The 17,635-nt window shown below is 42.7% G+C and overlaps 1 protein-coding gene across 8 annotated transcripts; it reads left to right on the top strand.

Annotated features, from left to right (window-relative positions):
* On the top strand, positions 1-14,756 carry LOC309358581 (SLAM family member 9-like). 8 transcript variants are annotated; one of them, XM_081891893.1, is made up of 6 exons: positions 1-32; positions 3,401-3,561; positions 7,091-7,435; positions 8,007-8,306; positions 11,853-11,984; positions 14,438-14,756. In XM_081891893.1, exons 1-6 carry the CDS (start codon positions 16-18, stop codon positions 14,443-14,445), a joined length of 963 nt encoding a protein of 320 aa, XP_081748019.1. In that variant the 5' UTR covers positions 1-15; the 3' UTR covers positions 14,446-14,756. The 8 variants fall into 8 exon arrangements, with proteins under 8 accessions (XP_081748019.1, XP_081748018.1, XP_081748021.1 ...); XM_081891892.1 differs by having other exon boundaries at positions 14,427-14,756; XM_081891895.1 differs by lacking the exon at positions 11,853-11,984 and adding an exon at positions 10,673-10,798 and having other exon boundaries at positions 14,427-14,756.
* Positions 14,757-17,635: the final 2,879 nt, after the last annotated feature.

Raw genomic sequence — 17,635 nt, 5'->3', positions numbered from 1 at the left:
CACAGAAGATGATCCATGAAGGGTGAACTCAGGTACTACTGTTATAAGAAAAACCTGCTCCTTTTCCCTTATGGGGTATCCAAGAGCCTGTATAGAGTCCTTAAGTGGGTTCCCTATCAGTAAGAGAAAATAACAGAGGCCAAGCAGAGAATATTGAGAAGCAAAGCAGCTAGTAAGCCTGATCTTTATTCAGCTGTTGCAACACGGTCCTCACTCAGTACATGCAGGAAGGAGGAGGAACCAGAACCATGGTGTGCAAGCCCTTGTATAGACTTGCCACCCTGTAGCTCAAGACCGGCGCTGTGGGTAAAACCTCAGTGCCTAGGACTTGCCGATCGTATGGTCGGCGGTTCGAATCCCCACGGCGGGGTGAGCTCCCATCTTTCGGTCCCAGCTCCTGCCCACCTAGCAGTTCGAAAGCACCCCTAAGTGCAAGTAGATAAATAGGTACCGCTTTATAGCGGGAAGGTAAACGGCGTTTCCGTGTGCTGCGCTGGCTCGCCAGAGCAGCTTCATCACGCTGACCACGTGACCCAGAAGTGTCTTCGGACAGCACTGGCTCCCGGCCTCTTAAGTGAGATGAGTGCACAACCCTAGAGTCGGACACGACTGGCCCGTACGGGCAGGGGTACCTTTAGCTCAAGACCACCTCACAATACATCATACATACATCACTGAAGGGGCGGTCTACAGCAGAAAACCTGTCTGCCAGGGTACCTGTTAATGGTCAATGATTGAATTACATTGGCAGTCTGGCCATTCTTTTGTGATGGTAAATACTCAGTTCCTGAATCCAGGCCACAGGCTCACACTATTCATACACAGACATGCCCTTAAGACAGGATTTGTGAGCAAAGGGACAATGGGTAGGTTTTCCCATTTCCTTTGTCCTTGCAGAGAAACATTTGAGGTCAATTTGGGAGAGTCAAAATGGTTTCAGGACTTCTTTCCTGTACTGTTTCAGACATGTGGTTTATATATTTATGTATGTGTTTGCCTGGTACATTTATGAACATTTATTTTATAACTTAGACCTTATAATTCTCATAACCCTACTTAATAGCTCATGCTTTGCTAGTTTACTTTCCTCCTTGCTTTGCTGCTACTTTCTTCCCTTCTGATGATGTTGGACTACAACTCCCATCAGCCCTGGCTCAGTCATTGGATGCTGGTGGGGGCTGATGGGAGCTGCAGTCCAGCCACATCCATCCTCCAGATGTGACTGGACTGCAGCTCCCACGCTGCAGTTTTAATTCTGCAGCTTCTAGGGAATGTCGATTTTAAACCACCTCAAGATCTTTTACAGTGGCAAATAGAAGGGGAAGAAATGGAGGCAGGGAGATATTTTTCTTTCTTGGGCTCCATGATCACTGCAGATGGTGACAGCAGTCACAAAATTAAAAGACGCCTGCTTCTTGGGAGAAAAGCAATGACAAACCTAGACAGCATCTTAAAAAGCAGAGACATCACCTTGCCAACAAAGGTCCCTATAGTTCAAGCTATGGTTTTCCCAGTAGTGATGTATGGAAGTGAGAGCTGGACCATAAAGAAGGCTGATCGCCGAAGAACGTATGCTTTTGAATTCTGGTGCTGGAGGAGACTCTTGAGAGTCCCATGGACTGCAAGAAGATCAAACGTATCCATTCTGAAGGAAATCAGCCCTGAGTGCTCACTGGAAGGACAGATCCGGAAGCTGAGGCTCCAAGACTTTGGCCACCTCATGAGAAGAGAAGACTCCCTGGAAAAGTCCCTGATGTTGGGAAAGATGGAGGGCACAAGGAGAAGGGGACGACAGAAGACGAGGTGGTTGGACAGTGTTCTCGAAGCTACCAACATGAGTTTGACCAAACTGCGGGAGGCAGTGGAAGACAGGAGTGCCTGGCGTGCTCTGGTCCAGGGAGTCACGAAGAGTCGGACATGACTAAATGACTAAACAACAACAATACATAGAAATAATCATCATCATCATCATCATCATATCAATAAACTATATCAATCATTGCTGTCCTTTTATTTTAAAAAAATCCATGTTCTTCTAAATCAGGTTTTTATTATCACTGTGCCTTCTGAGGTTTGTAGGCTGGGCTGCTGTTTATATGTGTGTTGGTTTTTAATTCAAAGGAGATACTTCTTGTTCATAGGTTTCATTTATGTGCATAAGCTGAAAGGCAGCTCAGAAATCTTTAGGAAACATGTTAAAGGAGCTGCCCGTTTTTTATGTTTATGTGGTATTCATTGTTAAAAAGAAAAAGAAAACTGTTTGTATTAATAATAACAATGTATTATTTATACCCCGCCCATCTCTCTGGGTTTCCCCAGCCGCTCTGGGCGGCTCCCAACAGAATATTAAAAGCACAATAAAACAGCAAACATTAAAAACTTCCCTAAACAGGGCTGCCTTCAGATGTCTTCTAAAAGTCAGATTGTTGTTTATTTCCTTGAAATCTGATAGGAGGGTGTTCCATAGGACAGGATCTTTTGCAGTCATGCAAGTATGGGACAAATGAAGACAGCCAAGAACGCCCTGCTACACTTTCTTCTCTCTGCCTGCTTTTCATCATTTTGCAAAGGCTGCTCTCTCTCCCAGAGGACTGACTATGAGCCGTGCCTCTTAGAAGGCATTGATGGAAGGAGCACCATACTCCATCTTCAGCCTTGAGATAACTTGAAGTCCAAAACTCTGCCTGGGGATATGCAGTTGCCCAGCATTACGCCTGGAGAGAGCAGCGCTTGAGTGGTGAGGGAGGGACAGCCCTCTGCACATGCCTAGGGACAATTTTCACAGAGTTCTTAATGGTGGTGATCAGCTGGAATTTTGAACCTTTACATCAGCCCTGGAAAGGGAAGGGAAGTTTTGAAAGCGGAGCCAGAGAAAGAAGGCAGGAGCCTGGTCAGCTTAAAACAGGGATGGGAAATATTGTTCAACCTGAGGACCACATGCCGGTGATGGGTGAGAAGAGAGGCAAAACAGGCTGGAGAATGAATGTGAATTTGGCCTTTGCAGACGAGGGGGTTTCTCTACACACAAAGCAGGTCTGGGAATGGGTGTGACATGCAGAGAGGCTTATGGGGTCTGAGGGAAATGCATTTTTCTCCATCTCTGATGAAGACAGAGGGCAGGAACTCCAAGAGACTTGAAGGGAGATACATCTCATTTTGGCACTAGAGCTGGACTGTTGGGGTCTCTCCCGGTGCTTACAATTCTATTATTCTGTGCATTGGCAGACTCTGCTAAGAAGGCGCTAAGACCAGCTGGAGGTTGAACAATAGGCTGCCAGTTCGTAACCACACCTCTCCTCTCCATAAACACTCCCACCTTCCTTTTTTCGGCACACAGAGAAAATGAGCTTCTCAATTTTTCTCCTCCTAAAAATGCTCAACCTCTCATCACTTCACACAGCTTTCAGACCCATCTTCTGAATGGATTTACGATGAACGACCAATGTCTGTGTGTCTTGAAGAGGAGTCCTCCACGCAGCAGGCAAAAGGGGGCTGCGAATGGCTGCAAACGAAGCCTGGAGCTCTTTCTTCTGACTCTGTCTTTGCTTTCTTCTCCCTCTGGTAAGTCCTCCAAGGCTTCATAAGGTGATATGTGCTTGTTTTTCCAGGAAAAGACGTTTGTGTAGAAGGCCTCCGTGTCTGCTGAAGCGGCCTCACAATCCCTTCATGGCTCTGTTATTTGGTAACATCTTAAGCTACATTACGCGCAGAGCGCAAACAACAGAGGGGATGCAGCCAGGAGACTCGCTGTTCTGTAATGGATGGATGCAGAGGCCGCCGACTATAAAATCGTTTGAAACAGTACTGCTTCCTTCTCAAGCAAGTGCATTTTAGGGTTGGAACAGAGCGAGATGCCTCAGTTTTCTTCCTCTCAAAATGGAGGGATTCTTCTTTGCAGGAAATTTCATTTCAGCTTTAGCTGGGGAAAGTTGGTCCCGCAAGCGATCTTTCAAAGACTCAGTCCTGGGTTTATTCTTGAAGGCAAATATCAGGCTGCTTTGTGTTTAAAAAGGTAGTTTGCAATGATGGTTCTGCAGTCTGACAAAGAACCTTTCAGAATTGAATAATGATATCCATTACACTCTGAGTGGCTCTCCTTTTGGGCTTCAATTAAAAGCTGCAGTTAGTGTATAATTCTGGTATGAGTGAGACCCTGTCCACATTTAACTCCTCTCCTCAGAGATCTGCATTGGCTTGTGGTCTGTTATGGGGCTAAATTTAAGGCATTACTACTGGTACATAAAGCCCTCAATAGCTTGAGACCAGTTTATTTGAAGCATCACCTTGCCCCGTACAGGCTCTTGAATTGGTACTACTTACCTGTGCCACATAATATTCATTTCACACCTGCAAGAAATCAATTTTTTTAATGTAGCAGAACCTAGACTTTGGAACTCCCTGCTATTTGGCATCAGACAGGTGTCCTTAATGCTTAAAACCTCTCCATCCAGGCAACCCTACCCAGACATACAGAATTTGGCATGCGCTTTAATCGATGGCGGGGCTCCCAGGATTCAGAAACATTTTTATTTTTTATCTTTTTTTATCCACAGAAATATACAAAGAGCATAACTTAAAGCTTGTGTAAAGGTCAGTTCCTGAAATTAATAGGCAAGCAGAAATCACAAAAGATATTGTGCAATATTATGTTTTAATGTTAATGTGTTTTAATCATTGTCAGCCACCCTGGGGCCTTAGAGCGAAAGGTGGGCAATATATTGCAATCAAGTAATTCATTAAACTATAATGAGTTTAATCAATTAAAGTCGCAGACCGAGATGGTGACATTACATCACTCACTCTCCTATTCATATAAATTGCAGAATCAAACTATTCTGATCGAAAATGTACCCTCTGCTTAGCCCTCCCAGCCAATTTCAATTTATTGATCAACCTTTCAACTGAAGCTGTCTCCTCAATCTTTTAATATACCAATATTCTGGTGTAGCTCCTTCTAAGTCCTCCAAAAACAGATAGTTCTTCACTTTGCCTTCCCTTAAAGATGACCGATCAACACTTTACTTCTCACCTTCTTATTGCTGTTTGAGAAACTGCTTAACAAAGCTAAATTACAATCCATTTCTATATCTTGATTGGTTATATTCTCAATTTCATGAAATACTACACTCCCGCAATCTTTTTCAAACTGTTGTTAGTTGTCTTTATTGGGTTTTTTGCTAATAATTTTTATTAGTTTTCAATTACAATCCAGTAATAGCGTCAATAAAATGCAATACAAATTTATAATACAATTATTAATACCAATCATTCAAATACCAAATTATATAATTTAGATCAGTGTTTTTCAACCACTGTTCCACGGCACACTAGTGTGCCGCGAGATGTTGCCTGGTGTGCCGTGGGAAAAATTCGAAAGATTTAAAAATAAAGTATTTTATAAATTTTCATATTTCTGTTTACTTACTATTTCATAATAAAGTAATTATAAAATACTTTCTTTGTGTTTATTTGATTCCTATTCAAGAGAATTACTTTATATATAGTTAATATAGGCACAGAGTTAAATTTTTTAACATTTTCTAATGGTGGTGTGCCTCATGATTTTTTTCATGAAACAAGTGTGCCTTTGCCCAAAAAAAGGTTGAAAAACACTGATTTAGATAAGGTGGGTCCCCCCACGTGCTAGAATTGATGACTTGATTATTTGCTTTATTTCTCCATTCCAAAATCTTATTAATTTCCATTACATTCCAATCGTAATAATAATCCCTTATAGAACAACTGCAGTATTAATAACTTCTATTCGTGTTGACACATTAAATGATTTATAAAATTACAAGTGAGGAACGCAAACTATATCCTCCTCCTTCCTGTGTGTGGCAATTATTCTGTCCTCGGTGTTTCTTCCTGTCCTCGTAAGATGTTATGTCTGTCTTTCCCCCGGTTGTTGCTGTTATCCACCATGCCTTGGGTGAAGCTGGTATCCCATTGTTGTTCCAGAAATTTCTCAATTTCTCCATCCCATGCTTCGTTATTTTGCAACTTTCTCAGGCTGGGTAGAAGAGAGGTCTGTTGAACTGCAGATGACTCAATAATGAACCTTACCAGTTCCTTGGCAAGTTCACAGGCTCCTTTCATCCTTCCGTCCAACTGAAGATAAATGAGCAATTATACTGCCAATTAAATTTAATCCAAGTCCTCTTAGCGTTATTCAGTTCATTCCATAAACAATAAAGGATGCGGAAGAGTCAGCTCTAGTTTTTCATTGTAATTCTTTTGCAAAATAGAGTTTCCCTCCCTTTCTCCTTTTTTTTACACACACAGTTCCGTTTAATGTTATATTCCATATCTATAATCCAATTTGTTCCATCCTCACTGGTACAAATATAATTTGAACTAACATTCAGAGGAGGGTTGCAGAATCATAAATGTAGAGCAGAATATTTTATATGAAGAAACCATAGGCTCCCTTCCCCACACATGTCTTTTGCACCAAATGAAGTCTTCTCTCAAGTTCAAACCTTAAAGACCTTGCAGTTGGTTTTGTTTCACAGTTTTTGATCTCATCTATTCTAACACGTGTCTGTAATTTAGTCCAAATTAAGCCCCAATTAACAGGAGTATCTCTGCTTCTTAATGGTGGCATAGGAGGGTTTTCGGAAACAAAGTGCTTTTGTACACCACGCCTCCCTGCCTCCCACAATCTGTTCTGGAATGAGAGCCAGGTACCGAAACAAACTGCGAGGGAAGCCTGTTTCTCCCTGTCCCTGGGGAAAACTTGCAAGGATAATTACCCTCAATCATCCTTGTTTTTCCTTAGCCAACAACCTCCCGCTGCTGTGGGGTCTTCCTCCATTAAGGCAGAGTGGAACCGGAAGCCCCAGTAGCATTTGCTTTAATTATATCTTGACTTTTTAAAATACCTGTTTTTAACTTTGTTATTTTTAAAAGGGGGGTTTTCCATTTAAAATCAAGTGGTTTATACATTTTGTTAGGTAAAAATAACGAATAAATCCACACATTTGGTAAAGCTTTAAATCAGTGATTCTGAGAGACTTTTCCATCCATTGTCCCTTTCTTTGACTTTGTTTCTCCCTTTTCCTTCCTTCTTTTCCATGAACTTTTTAAGGTACTGCAAGTATCAGAGTACAGAATCCCCACAAGGAGAAGTTGAATGGGGTCCTGGGAGGCTGTGTGTTGCTCCCTGTAAATATCCCCCCCGTGGAAACACTGAAGACTGTCGAGTGGTATTTCCAGGGGGGAAATGGTTCGGGAATTCAGCTGGCTGAATTGAAGGAAGGAAGACTGCAGAGGCCCAATCCAGGGGACAGGTTTGGGCCGAGATTGGAGATGGCAGATGAGACCACCCTGAGGATCAAAGACTTGGAAATGGATGACAGTGGCAAATATTCCATAATAGCAAAGTTTGCTTCAGCACAGTATGAAGATTACACTTTCCACCTCTCTGTGTATGGTAAGTAGTTCTTTATTCACCTGTGTCTATTTATTGTGAAATAGAGCCTGGAAATAGAGCAGTGATGTTGCTGGGCAGTTGCTGACAGCCATGGAGGGCACACATTATTATTATTATTATTATTATTATTATTATTATTATTATTATTATTATTATTATTATTATATTTATTTCCTGCCCATCTGACTGGGTTTCCACAGCCACTCTGAGCAGCTCCCAACAGAATATTAAAACCACAATGCAAGATCAAACATTAATCTTCCCTTGACTTCAGATGTCTTCTAAAAGTCAGATAGATGTTTATTTCCTTGACATCTGATGGGAGGGCGTTCCATAGTGCAGGCGCCACCACTGAGAAGGCCCTCTGCCTGTTCCCTGTCACCTCATTTCTCGCAGGGAGGGAACCGCCAGAAGGCCCTTGGAGCTGGACCTCAGTGTCCAGGCTGAACGATGAGGTTGGAGACACTCCTTCAGGTATACTGGGCCGAGGCTATTTAGGGCTTTAAAGCTCAGCATCAACACTTTGAATTGTGCTTGGAAACGTATGAGCCTTTCATATGTTTTTCCACAGAACCAGTCCCAGAACCAAAAATCCTCTCCCAAGTTGTCTCCAAGAGCCCAGATGGCTGCAATGTGACCCTGCAGTGTCAGGTGCCTGGAAAGGGGGGATTCAACATCTCCTGGAAAAGAGGAGATGCCTTCAGGGACTTAGAAGATGGTTCAAAGTCATATCACCTCTCTGGCAATGGCAATAGTCTCCACTTGTTCTGGAAGCTCAACTCCTCAGATCCCAACATCACCTGCCAGGTCACCAATCCAGCAGATCTGAAAAGCATCTCCTCCAACTTGCTGCACATCTGCCAAACTGAAGGTGAGCGACTCTCTATTTTATTTAGAAAACTGCAGAAACCACTTGCCGTATTTTTTGCTCTATAAGATAGACCAGACCACAAGACGCACCTAGTTTTCGGAGGAGGAAAACAAGAAAAAAATTCTGAATCTCAGAAGCCAGAACAGCAAGAGGGATCGCTGCGCAGTGAAAGCAGCGATCCCTCTTGCTGTTCTGGCTTCTGGGATAGCTGCGCAGCCTGCATTCGCTCCATAAGACGCACACACATTTCCCCTTACTTTTTAGGAGGGAAAAAGTGAGTCTTATAGAGCAAAAAATACGGTAATTAAAAATTCATTAATTTAATCTTTAAAAGCGCATAAAACACAGTGAAAGCTGAACAGTTATTTGTCCTCCTCCCCTTCCTCATTATGCATTAGCTGGGTAGTTGATTGGGGTGCTGAACACCCAACACTTCGCTTCCATGTTAATTTCAAAATGAGCCTTATCATGGGGTCAATGAAATGGAAAGATTTTAATTTTTTCAAATGGAAATCTAGACAGACTCATGAGCCGGTGCAAACGTAGGAATCAGTCCTCATAACCAGCTTGCAAAATTCAAACACAATTCTAACAAACAAATCAATAAGCCTATAATTGGATTCAAGAAGGCCACAGAGAACTGAGAAGAAGGTGGAAGGTGAGGCCAGTTGGGGACAATTACACAATTCTTGCAGAGAGCCAACAGGTGAAGTTCTGGGTGTTGTCTTATCTGTTTCTTCTCTCTCTCTCTCTTTTTATTGAACAATGCTAGCGGTTTACAAAGGAATCTAGAATATTCATTAAAACATATTTTTAAAAGCATCCCTCAAAAACAAGTTAAAATTTTTATCTGAAAAATGCAGTTTTCACAAGCTTCTAAAGCTATAACAGACGCTGTAAACACAAGCCTCGTTGCCTGTGCCATCATTTATGTGGCTCTTTTCATCCTGACAACAGCATTATATTTAAAAGCATATTTATAAAAGTTGTTATCTGAAAGTCTCCCTAGATATCTATATATATATTAAACCCAGAGATAGTGTAGCCCAACAAGCCTGCTGTGGGATAGATTTTTTCACAAAGTCCAAAACATTCAACCTCTTTTCTACTTCACAGACCCAGCTGTGTTTTTGTCTTACCAATATTTGAGCTTGCATTCTCAGAGCAGCAAGAAGGCCATTCATTGGCAGCCATCAAGCCAACATCTGGCATGAGAAAACATCTGGGGATTATGACATGTGGGTTTTCTTTCCATGGAAAACAGCAGCTTTGGCAATGAATGGAGTTACCTAACAATGAAAGGATTTCACAGCCATTCAAGCACACTCAGCATAGCTTATAAACCACATAATAATGGTAATAATAATTAACCTCTAAGTACATAAAAATCAGGAGACGGGTGGCGTTGTGGGTTAAACCACAGAGCCTAGGACTTGCCGATCAGAAGGTCGGTGGTTCAAATCCCCGTGACAGGGTGAGCTCCCATTGTTTGGTCCCTGCTCCTGCCCACCTAGCAGTTCAAAAGCATGTCAAAGTGGCGGGAAGGTAAACGGCATTTCTGTGCGCTGCTCTGGTTTGCCAGAAGCAGCTTACTCATGCTGGCCACATGACCCGGAAGCTGTACGCCAGCTCCCTCGGCCAATGAAGCGAGATGAGCGCCGCAACCCAGAGTTGGTCACGACTGGACCTAATAGTGAGGGGTCCCTTTACCTTACCTACATATAATAATGAGAAAACAGCAAGCAAAGAAATAGGAACCAGGTGAAGTGATCAGTAATGGGGGATGGATTACTGCAGATAACCACTGGGTTAATCTGGGAGGGTTTTCTTAACCATTTACCCTTTGGTGAATTTTTCAACTAAAACTCCAACATACACCTTTTTTTTTTTTACCCCACAATATTCATTTAATTCCTCTATATCTGTTTATAAAACTGCAAGTTTTTACAGTAATCCTGCTAATGTCTTAATCTGTTTGCAATTTGTTCAATAAACCATTTCTGTTCCTTAATAAAATGTTGATTTCCTAATTCGTCCGTTGAGTTTCTCCATTTCTGCACATCCCATTGTTTTCTGCGACCATTCTTCTCTTGTCGGAACTTCTTCTTCTTCTTTCCATTTTTGGGTAAATATCTTTCTTGCGGCTGTAGCTGTATACATAAATAAGTTTCTGTATTGCTGAGCTAGCTCTTATCCCATCAGATAAGTGGAGGCTTTCAAGAAGCTGTTTGCGCACAGCTCTGGCCGAGACCCTTGTCTGTGCAACATGCGTGCTCCGCCAATGTGCATTGCGCAACATTTTAGTGGTCTTCCAATATCTTGCACTTTTTTTGAAAAAAAGAAAAAGAAAATTATTCTTTATCCAGTCTTTACAGGTGACCGTCAACTCATACAGCATTGGAGGTGGGGTTTTCTCATCATTTTGCTCCTCTTCTTGGCTGTATTTGGGATTATGACCAGGAAGACAAGAAGGAAGATGTCACCCTAAGGAGGTAGGAAGCTTTTTGTAAGAGCAGAAGGAAAGTCTTGAGGGAACAGACCAAAGCATCCGTTCCTCCAAACCTGAGAATGAAGCTATCTCAGTACTGAAGCCCTGGTGCTTCCCTGGGTGTCTGCACCTGCACTCTGTCCCCCCAAAATAAGAATTTGTTTACCCAATTTGTTGAATCACGGGATGGGAATCTACTGGCTCTTTCAGTCTTCTGTACCTTATTTCTTTCTGTCGTGAAGGTTCTTCTGAATATAGAGCAGGAGGTCTCCACGCTAGCTTGGCCAAAGAGCAGGGCGTGAGCCTGAGAACACTCTCACTCAAGCACTGAAGCCCTGCCTTGGCAATTTGTCTAAGCTATTCCTCTCTGAATCTTTTATCATACTTATTTTACTAGGCACTCCATTTTCTTGATTGTCCATTAAGTTTCTCCATTTCTGCACATTCCATTGTTTTCTGTGACCATTCATCTGTCGTCGGAACTTCTTCTTTCCATTTTTGGGCAAATATCTTTCTTGCGGCTGTAGTCCTGCTAATGTCTTAATGATCTGTTTGCAATTTGTTTGTAAATATTCAATAAACCACTTCCGTTCCTTAATTTAAAAAAGGTTGTCTTGATTTCTAATTCTTCTGGTAAGCTTCGCCATTTCTGCATATCCCATTATTTTCTGTAACCATTCTTTTCTCATCGGAACTTCTTCTATCCATTTTTGGGCAAATATCTTCCTGTGGCTGTAGCTGTATACATAAATAAGTTTCTATATTGCTGAGGTAGCTCTGATCCCATCAGATAAGTCGAAGCTTTCAAGAAGCTGTTTGTGCACAGCTCTAGCCGAGGCCCTTGTCCATGCCATAGCTGTCAACTTTTCCCTTTTCTTGCAAGGAATCCTATTTGGAATAGGGGAATTTCCCTTAAAAAATGGAAAATGTTGACAGCTATGGTCTATGCAACCCACCATTGAGCTGTGGGTTCTCCCTTCAGAGCACATATTGCCCAACATTTTAGTGGTCTTCCAATATTTTGCACGAAAATACTATTATTTATCCAATCTTTACAGGTGGCAATCAAGCCGGACTGCATTGGAGCTGGAGCTGGAGTTTTCTCATCATTTTCTTCATAATTTTGCTCCTCTTGGCTGGACTTGGGCTAAAGACCTGGAAGAAAAGAAGGAAGATGTCACCCAAAGGAGGTAGGAAGCTTTTTGTAAGAGCAGAAGGAAAGTCTTGAGGGAACCGACCAAAGCATCCGTTCCTCCAAAGCTGAGGATGAAGCTGTCTCAGTACTGAAACCCTGGTCCTTCCCTGGGTGTCTGCACCTGCAGTCTGTCCTCATGAATGCAGGCTGCCAAATGAAAATAAGAATTTGTTTCCCCAGTTTGTTGAATCACAGGATGGGAATCGACTGGCTCTTTCAGTCTTCTGTACCTTATTTCCTTCTGTCGTGAAGGTTCCTGGATGTATCTGCTGGAGTAAAAACCACTGTTGTCGGTTACCGTGATGTTCCCTAAAGTCCGCCAGATAGCAGTGACCCCACACTTTCCCCAAGGCACCACCTGAGGGGAGACCATTAGGAAAACCAATTTAGCTGAGCATCTAACTTGACCCACCTTTGTCACCAGAATGGTAGCCCACCATGGAGCAGCCCAGTGGGTTCTTCTGAATATAGAGCAGGAGGTCTCCATGCTAGCTTGGCCAAAAAGCAGGGGGTGAGCCTGAGAACACTCACTTGAGCACTGAAGCCCTGTCTTGGCAATTTGTCTAAGCTGTTCCTCTCTGAATCTTTTATCATACTTATTTTACTAAGCACTCCATTTTCTTGATTCAAAAGTTCCATAAACGTTTGTTTAAATTAGAAACTTTGCAGTTGATGCTATCAGGCAAACTCTGAACTGTGGTCAGAAATGGTCCGGAAGTTGGCGCAATTGCTTAAGAAGCTGTTCTATTTTGCACCCAGCCGTAATTTCTGAAACAGTCCTCTGAGACAGCTCTGTGTCGCGTGCCCTGCTGAATTATTTTCCACTACATTCAGAAAGATTTGACTCTCAAGTGATTTCCCATATCTTCAGTTTCTTTTCAAGACAATGTGGTGCTCAGATCAGCTGTTAGCTTTAGAAATTGAAAGAAAAACCCATCTCACAAGATCTTGTTATTTACATGTGGGGAATTGGATCATGGAGAACAATGAAATTAGAAATAAAATGTGCAAGATCAAACGCTTGTGTTGTTTTGGTCACAAAGCAGGGTCCTTCCTCCCTCTCTCTCTGCCATGTTTCATCTCTGATATCTTCCAGAAAAAAACAAAGTTTGCTTTTATTGAAGCAGCTTTTGTCATGATTTTCATTTTTTACATTGTGAGGATCCTACCATTTTAAGGGTCAGTGCAAATCTGCTGACTAGAATTTTAGAAGGGGTCGCCTTTTGAAATATAACAAAATTACCTGAGATTGAATCAAAATCTTCATTAATTTATTTCCATTCATTTAAATTTGGATGGCAAAATTTCTGCAAAATGGCAAGACCCAGGGGCAGATTGATAAACCTGTCGCACAGTGGAAACATGTTTGTAGGACAAATAACTCACCATAGCAAGGAATATGTGTGTTAACTGTTGATTTGTTCCTAATGTTTTGTTTGTTCCTATGCTGGGAAGATTTTTACTGGGGGTTTTCAGACTAGGTTTTCTCTGCATCTGATGGCCAATGAGTCTTTTAAAAATGTGCTGCAGTTTTGTGTCAAAGTTTAGTCCAGTATTGGTGGGAGAAGCACTTGATGGTGTGCAGAATATCAAACTCCAAACATTTTATTTCAATAATGCTAGAGCTCTAACATCCTGAAAATTGTTATAAAATAGGCAGTAACAATTATTTAAGGCACATATCAGCAGATACTATTTAGGTAAAGGTAAGGTAAAGGGTAAAGGACCCCTGAACGGTTAAGTCCAGTCAGAGGCGACTATGGGTTTGCAGAGCTCATCTCGCTTTCAGGCCAAGGGAGCCGGCGTTTATCCACAGACAGCTTACCGGGTCATGTGGCCAGCATCACTAAACCACTATTGGCACAACAGAACACCGTGATGGGAACCAGAGCACACATAAATGCCGTTTAGCTTCCCGCCAGAGTGGTACCTGTTTATCTACTTGCACTGGCATGCTTTCAATCTGCTAGGTTGGCAGGAGCTGGGACTGAGCAACGGGAGCTGACACCGTCGCGGGGATTCGAACCACCAAACTTCCAAGTGGCAAGCTCAAAAGGCTCAGTGGTTTAGACCACAGCGCCACTATTTATCAGCTGACAAAATACACTTTTTAAAATAATGTTTTCTATTAGTTTTCAATTACAATCCAATAATGGCCTCAATATAACCGATTTATAATACTATTATTAATGCCAATCATTCAAATACCGAATTATATAATTTAGATAAGGTGGCCCCCCGCATGCTAGAATTGATGGCTTGATTATTTGCTTTATTTCTGCGTTCCAAAATCTTATTAATTAATTAAATGTGTTTTATGTGCAATATACAATGTGACACTAGATGGCCTTATGTAAAATTCAATGTATTTTTTAAAAACTGCATTTTTTAAAAAACAAAACAAAACATTTTCAGAACATTTTTCTTATGTGTGTAGATTCCGCCTAGGTGTCTAGGTTGGCATCTGTCTGCCTCGAGAGAAAACGGCGTGTTCCTCTGGGGATGAAGCCAAACCACTGTGTTTACAGCACCAAAGTGACCTTCCTGTGGGGCAAGACTGACCCCCCTCTCGGCCTGGCTGATGTGGTCCAAAGGAAAGGAAAGCAAGACATTTGGCGCCAGCTTAGCTGCAGGAGTTGCCAGAAGAGGCGTACAAGGCGGCCATCCAACTGTCTTATGGACTCCACTCTGGATTTGTCTAGACTTTATTCCTTGCTTTATTCTGGTCCCGAATATATCCTGGCATAAAATAAACGATTTATCAGTCCCTTCCATGTCTGAACCTCCAAGGGATACATGACCACTCAGCAGAGATCAGGGGATGGCTCCATCTTGTTCAGTATTGCACACCCTGGCAATGGAAGCAGGGGTAAATTGCTGAAATGTAAAATTCGCAGAGTGTTATGCTTTGAAAGAAAAATTTGTGGAAATGATTTATAGATGGTATTTGACACTGAATAAGCTAGCAGAAATGTACAAATCAGTCAGGTATATGTTGGAAATGTACAGAACCAGAAGGTACTTTTTACCATATGTGGTGGACATGTAAAGTGGCAAAGGGTTTTTCAGAGATGACTTATTATAGTGAGGTAAAACTTAAGGTGCAGGATTGTTGTAAGCCAGAAAATAGCATACCATATTTTTCGCTCCATAAGATGCACCTGACCATAAGACGCACCTAGTTTTTAGAGGGGGAAAGCAAGAAAAAAAATATATTCTGCACAGAGCATGTAAGCGGGTCTCGCTTTTCTTGCTTTAAACCCTTCCGTCCCTCCTCCTTCCGCTTTGCTAAGAAGCCAGCAGAGCAAACTGCGCAGCTCTCGCTGAAGCCAGCAGAGCAAGAGCGATAGTTGCGCAGTGCTGGCTTCCCAGCAAAGCGGGATGAGGGACGAAAGGGAGCCCTTACAAGGGAGCGCTGAGCAGAGCCTGGCAACGGCTCTTGCTGGCTTTTCCGGGAGGTGTGGGAAGGGACAGAGGGCAGCCCTTCTCCCTCCTTGGGGAAAAGCCCCCAACGGCCACACACATGCTCCATGTGGCTCTTTAAAGGGAGCGCTGAGCAGAGCCTCCCACCTGCATTCGCTCCATAAGACGCACACACATTTCCCCTTACTTTTTAGGAGGGGGAAAGTGCGTCTTATGGAGTGAAATACAGTATCTCCTGGGTTTACGCCAATAAAGCTCAGAAATGAGAAGAGATAGGAGTCCAATGTTGCATATTGCAAAACAATAGGTTACAGTCGGATCGTTCCGCAAAACTGCAATCCCGCCCGGTGGTCCAGGCACTGGCATTTATAAAATTTCAAACAAAGCATTTCAGTTTCCACCAATCATACACATTATTACCTCATTTCATGTTTAATACACATGCGCAGTAAGCACTGGCAATTTCTGCTGATTAAGTTCTGATTCCCAGCATGTTCTGATACATTGTGTTAGTGTGCATGTTGGGAACCAGTGTTATGTGTAGCCATTTGCACCATGTAGCAACTTACGTTCTAGCTTTGAGTTGTATCTTCGGGATTCGCATACAGTGGTACCTCGGGTTAAGAACTTAATTTGTTCTGCAGGTCCGTTCTTAACCTGAAACTGTTCTTAACCTGAGGTACCACTTTAGCTAATGGGGCCTCCCGCTGCCGCCGTGCGCTTTCTGTTCTCATCCCAAAGCAAAGTTCTTAACCCGAGGTACTATTTCTGGGTTAGCGGAGTCTGTAACCTGAAGCATCTGTAGCCAAAGGTACCACTGTATTAGCTGTATTTCTGCCCCAGTTTTTATGGGGGGGGCTTGCAAAATCATCGGTATCATAAAGTAAAAGGCTCCCATAGCTTCTCTATTAGAAGTGCACTCAATGATTTCCAAGGGTACACATTATCACTGCCACAGGGTATCTGTAATGTGCATTAATTTTAGAAATTATGGGGGGGGGACCATGGAGGGATGGAGGGGAAGTGAAATGAATGTGTATCTGGGAAGCATGGATCCATTTGTAAACTTTTGGAATTCAGAAATAAAACTATAAAAAAAAGTATTATCCACCCTGACTGGCCACTGTTTTCCAGGGTTTCCTGTGGATATGTTGAGATTCCTTTAATTTCTGTTAAGGAAAATCTTCCTTTCCTTCGCTGCAAGGAAGCTCTGCCAGATTGATACTGAACTCTGTGCTGTCTTGTCCTTGCTTTGTATTTGAAACCTGCGACTTCTATTAGGGATCTAGTGGAATAGCCTGTATTTAGTGAAACTGCCTTAATGCTTTGGATCTGTCAGTAAGGGACTGAACTGACTGACGAGCTGGAGTCTGTCTGAATTTCTTCCAACACAAACCTGCACTGCTACGAACCTACGCACTTGGGGAGCTGCAAACCCTTGGCCTTTGAAGTTTTTCACTGTGTTTTGCATTCAGGAGCTGCCACCTCGTGGCTATAGTATAAAAATACATTATTTTGCAGGGGAGGTTTTTTTAACAGGGTTCCTTCTGTGCCAGCATTGCTCTTGGGATCAGGAATAATGGAAGAAGTTTCACTTCCAAAGGATCCTCCACAGGCTTCTCCACCCACTGAACAGAACACAGGCGCACACTGTCTCTGGTACACATGCGCAAGTGTGGAAGGGTGTGCACATAGCTCAGTCATTAAAGCAGGATCTAATGCCAGGATCGTGGGTTCAAGTTCCACATTGGGTGGAAGATTCCTGCATGCAGGGGGTTGGACTAGATGACCCTAATGGTCCTTTCCCACTCTACAACTCTGATTCTGTGTTGATTCTTTCTTCTTTGCTCCAGATCTTTCCCCACGACAACCCACCCTTTAAAGCTGAGTCAGAGCAAACATCTGTCCGTGGAAGACCTGGATTTAGCTCTGATTCAGCTTCAGAGAGTGGGTTTTCATGGTGAAAGCTTGTGCAGGCATGGAAATGCTTTAAAAAGTGTGGATCTCTGGAAAGTGTAGCTGTGGATAAGCTCTAAGTGAACATCACACGTGAATCACTTTTGTGTGTTTCGCCTAAGGATGGAGCAGAGGTCTGAGGGATGATGGCTGTTTTTTTAATTTTAGGAGCAGAGAAACAGCTTCTGTGTGTGAGAGAGAGATTGCTGCTTCCTAAGAGGCCTTCCTAGGGACGCGGGTGGAGCTGTGGATTAAACCACAGAGCCT

Source organism: Podarcis melisellensis (genome assembly GCF_964234715.1).
Source record: "Podarcis melisellensis genome assembly, chromosome: 16".
Taxonomy (NCBI): Eukaryota; Metazoa; Chordata; class Lepidosauria; order Squamata; family Lacertidae; genus Podarcis; species Podarcis melisellensis.
Note: the sequence above shows the minus strand (reverse complement) of the source record. Positions and strands in the feature narration are given on the sequence as shown.

What these genes read in the sequence shown, in the direction of transcription:
- LOC309358581 (XM_081891892.1), top strand. An exon ending in TTTGCTTTCTTCTCCCTCTG is followed by an intron (nt 3,562 to 7,090) that starts GTAAGTCCTCCA and finishes GAACTTTTTAAG; the next exon opens with GTACTGCAAGTATCAGAGTA. An exon ending in TTTCCACCTCTCTGTGTATG is followed by an intron (nt 7,436 to 8,006) that starts GTAAGTAGTTCT and finishes GTTTTTCCACAG; the next exon opens with AACCAGTCCCAGAACCAAAA.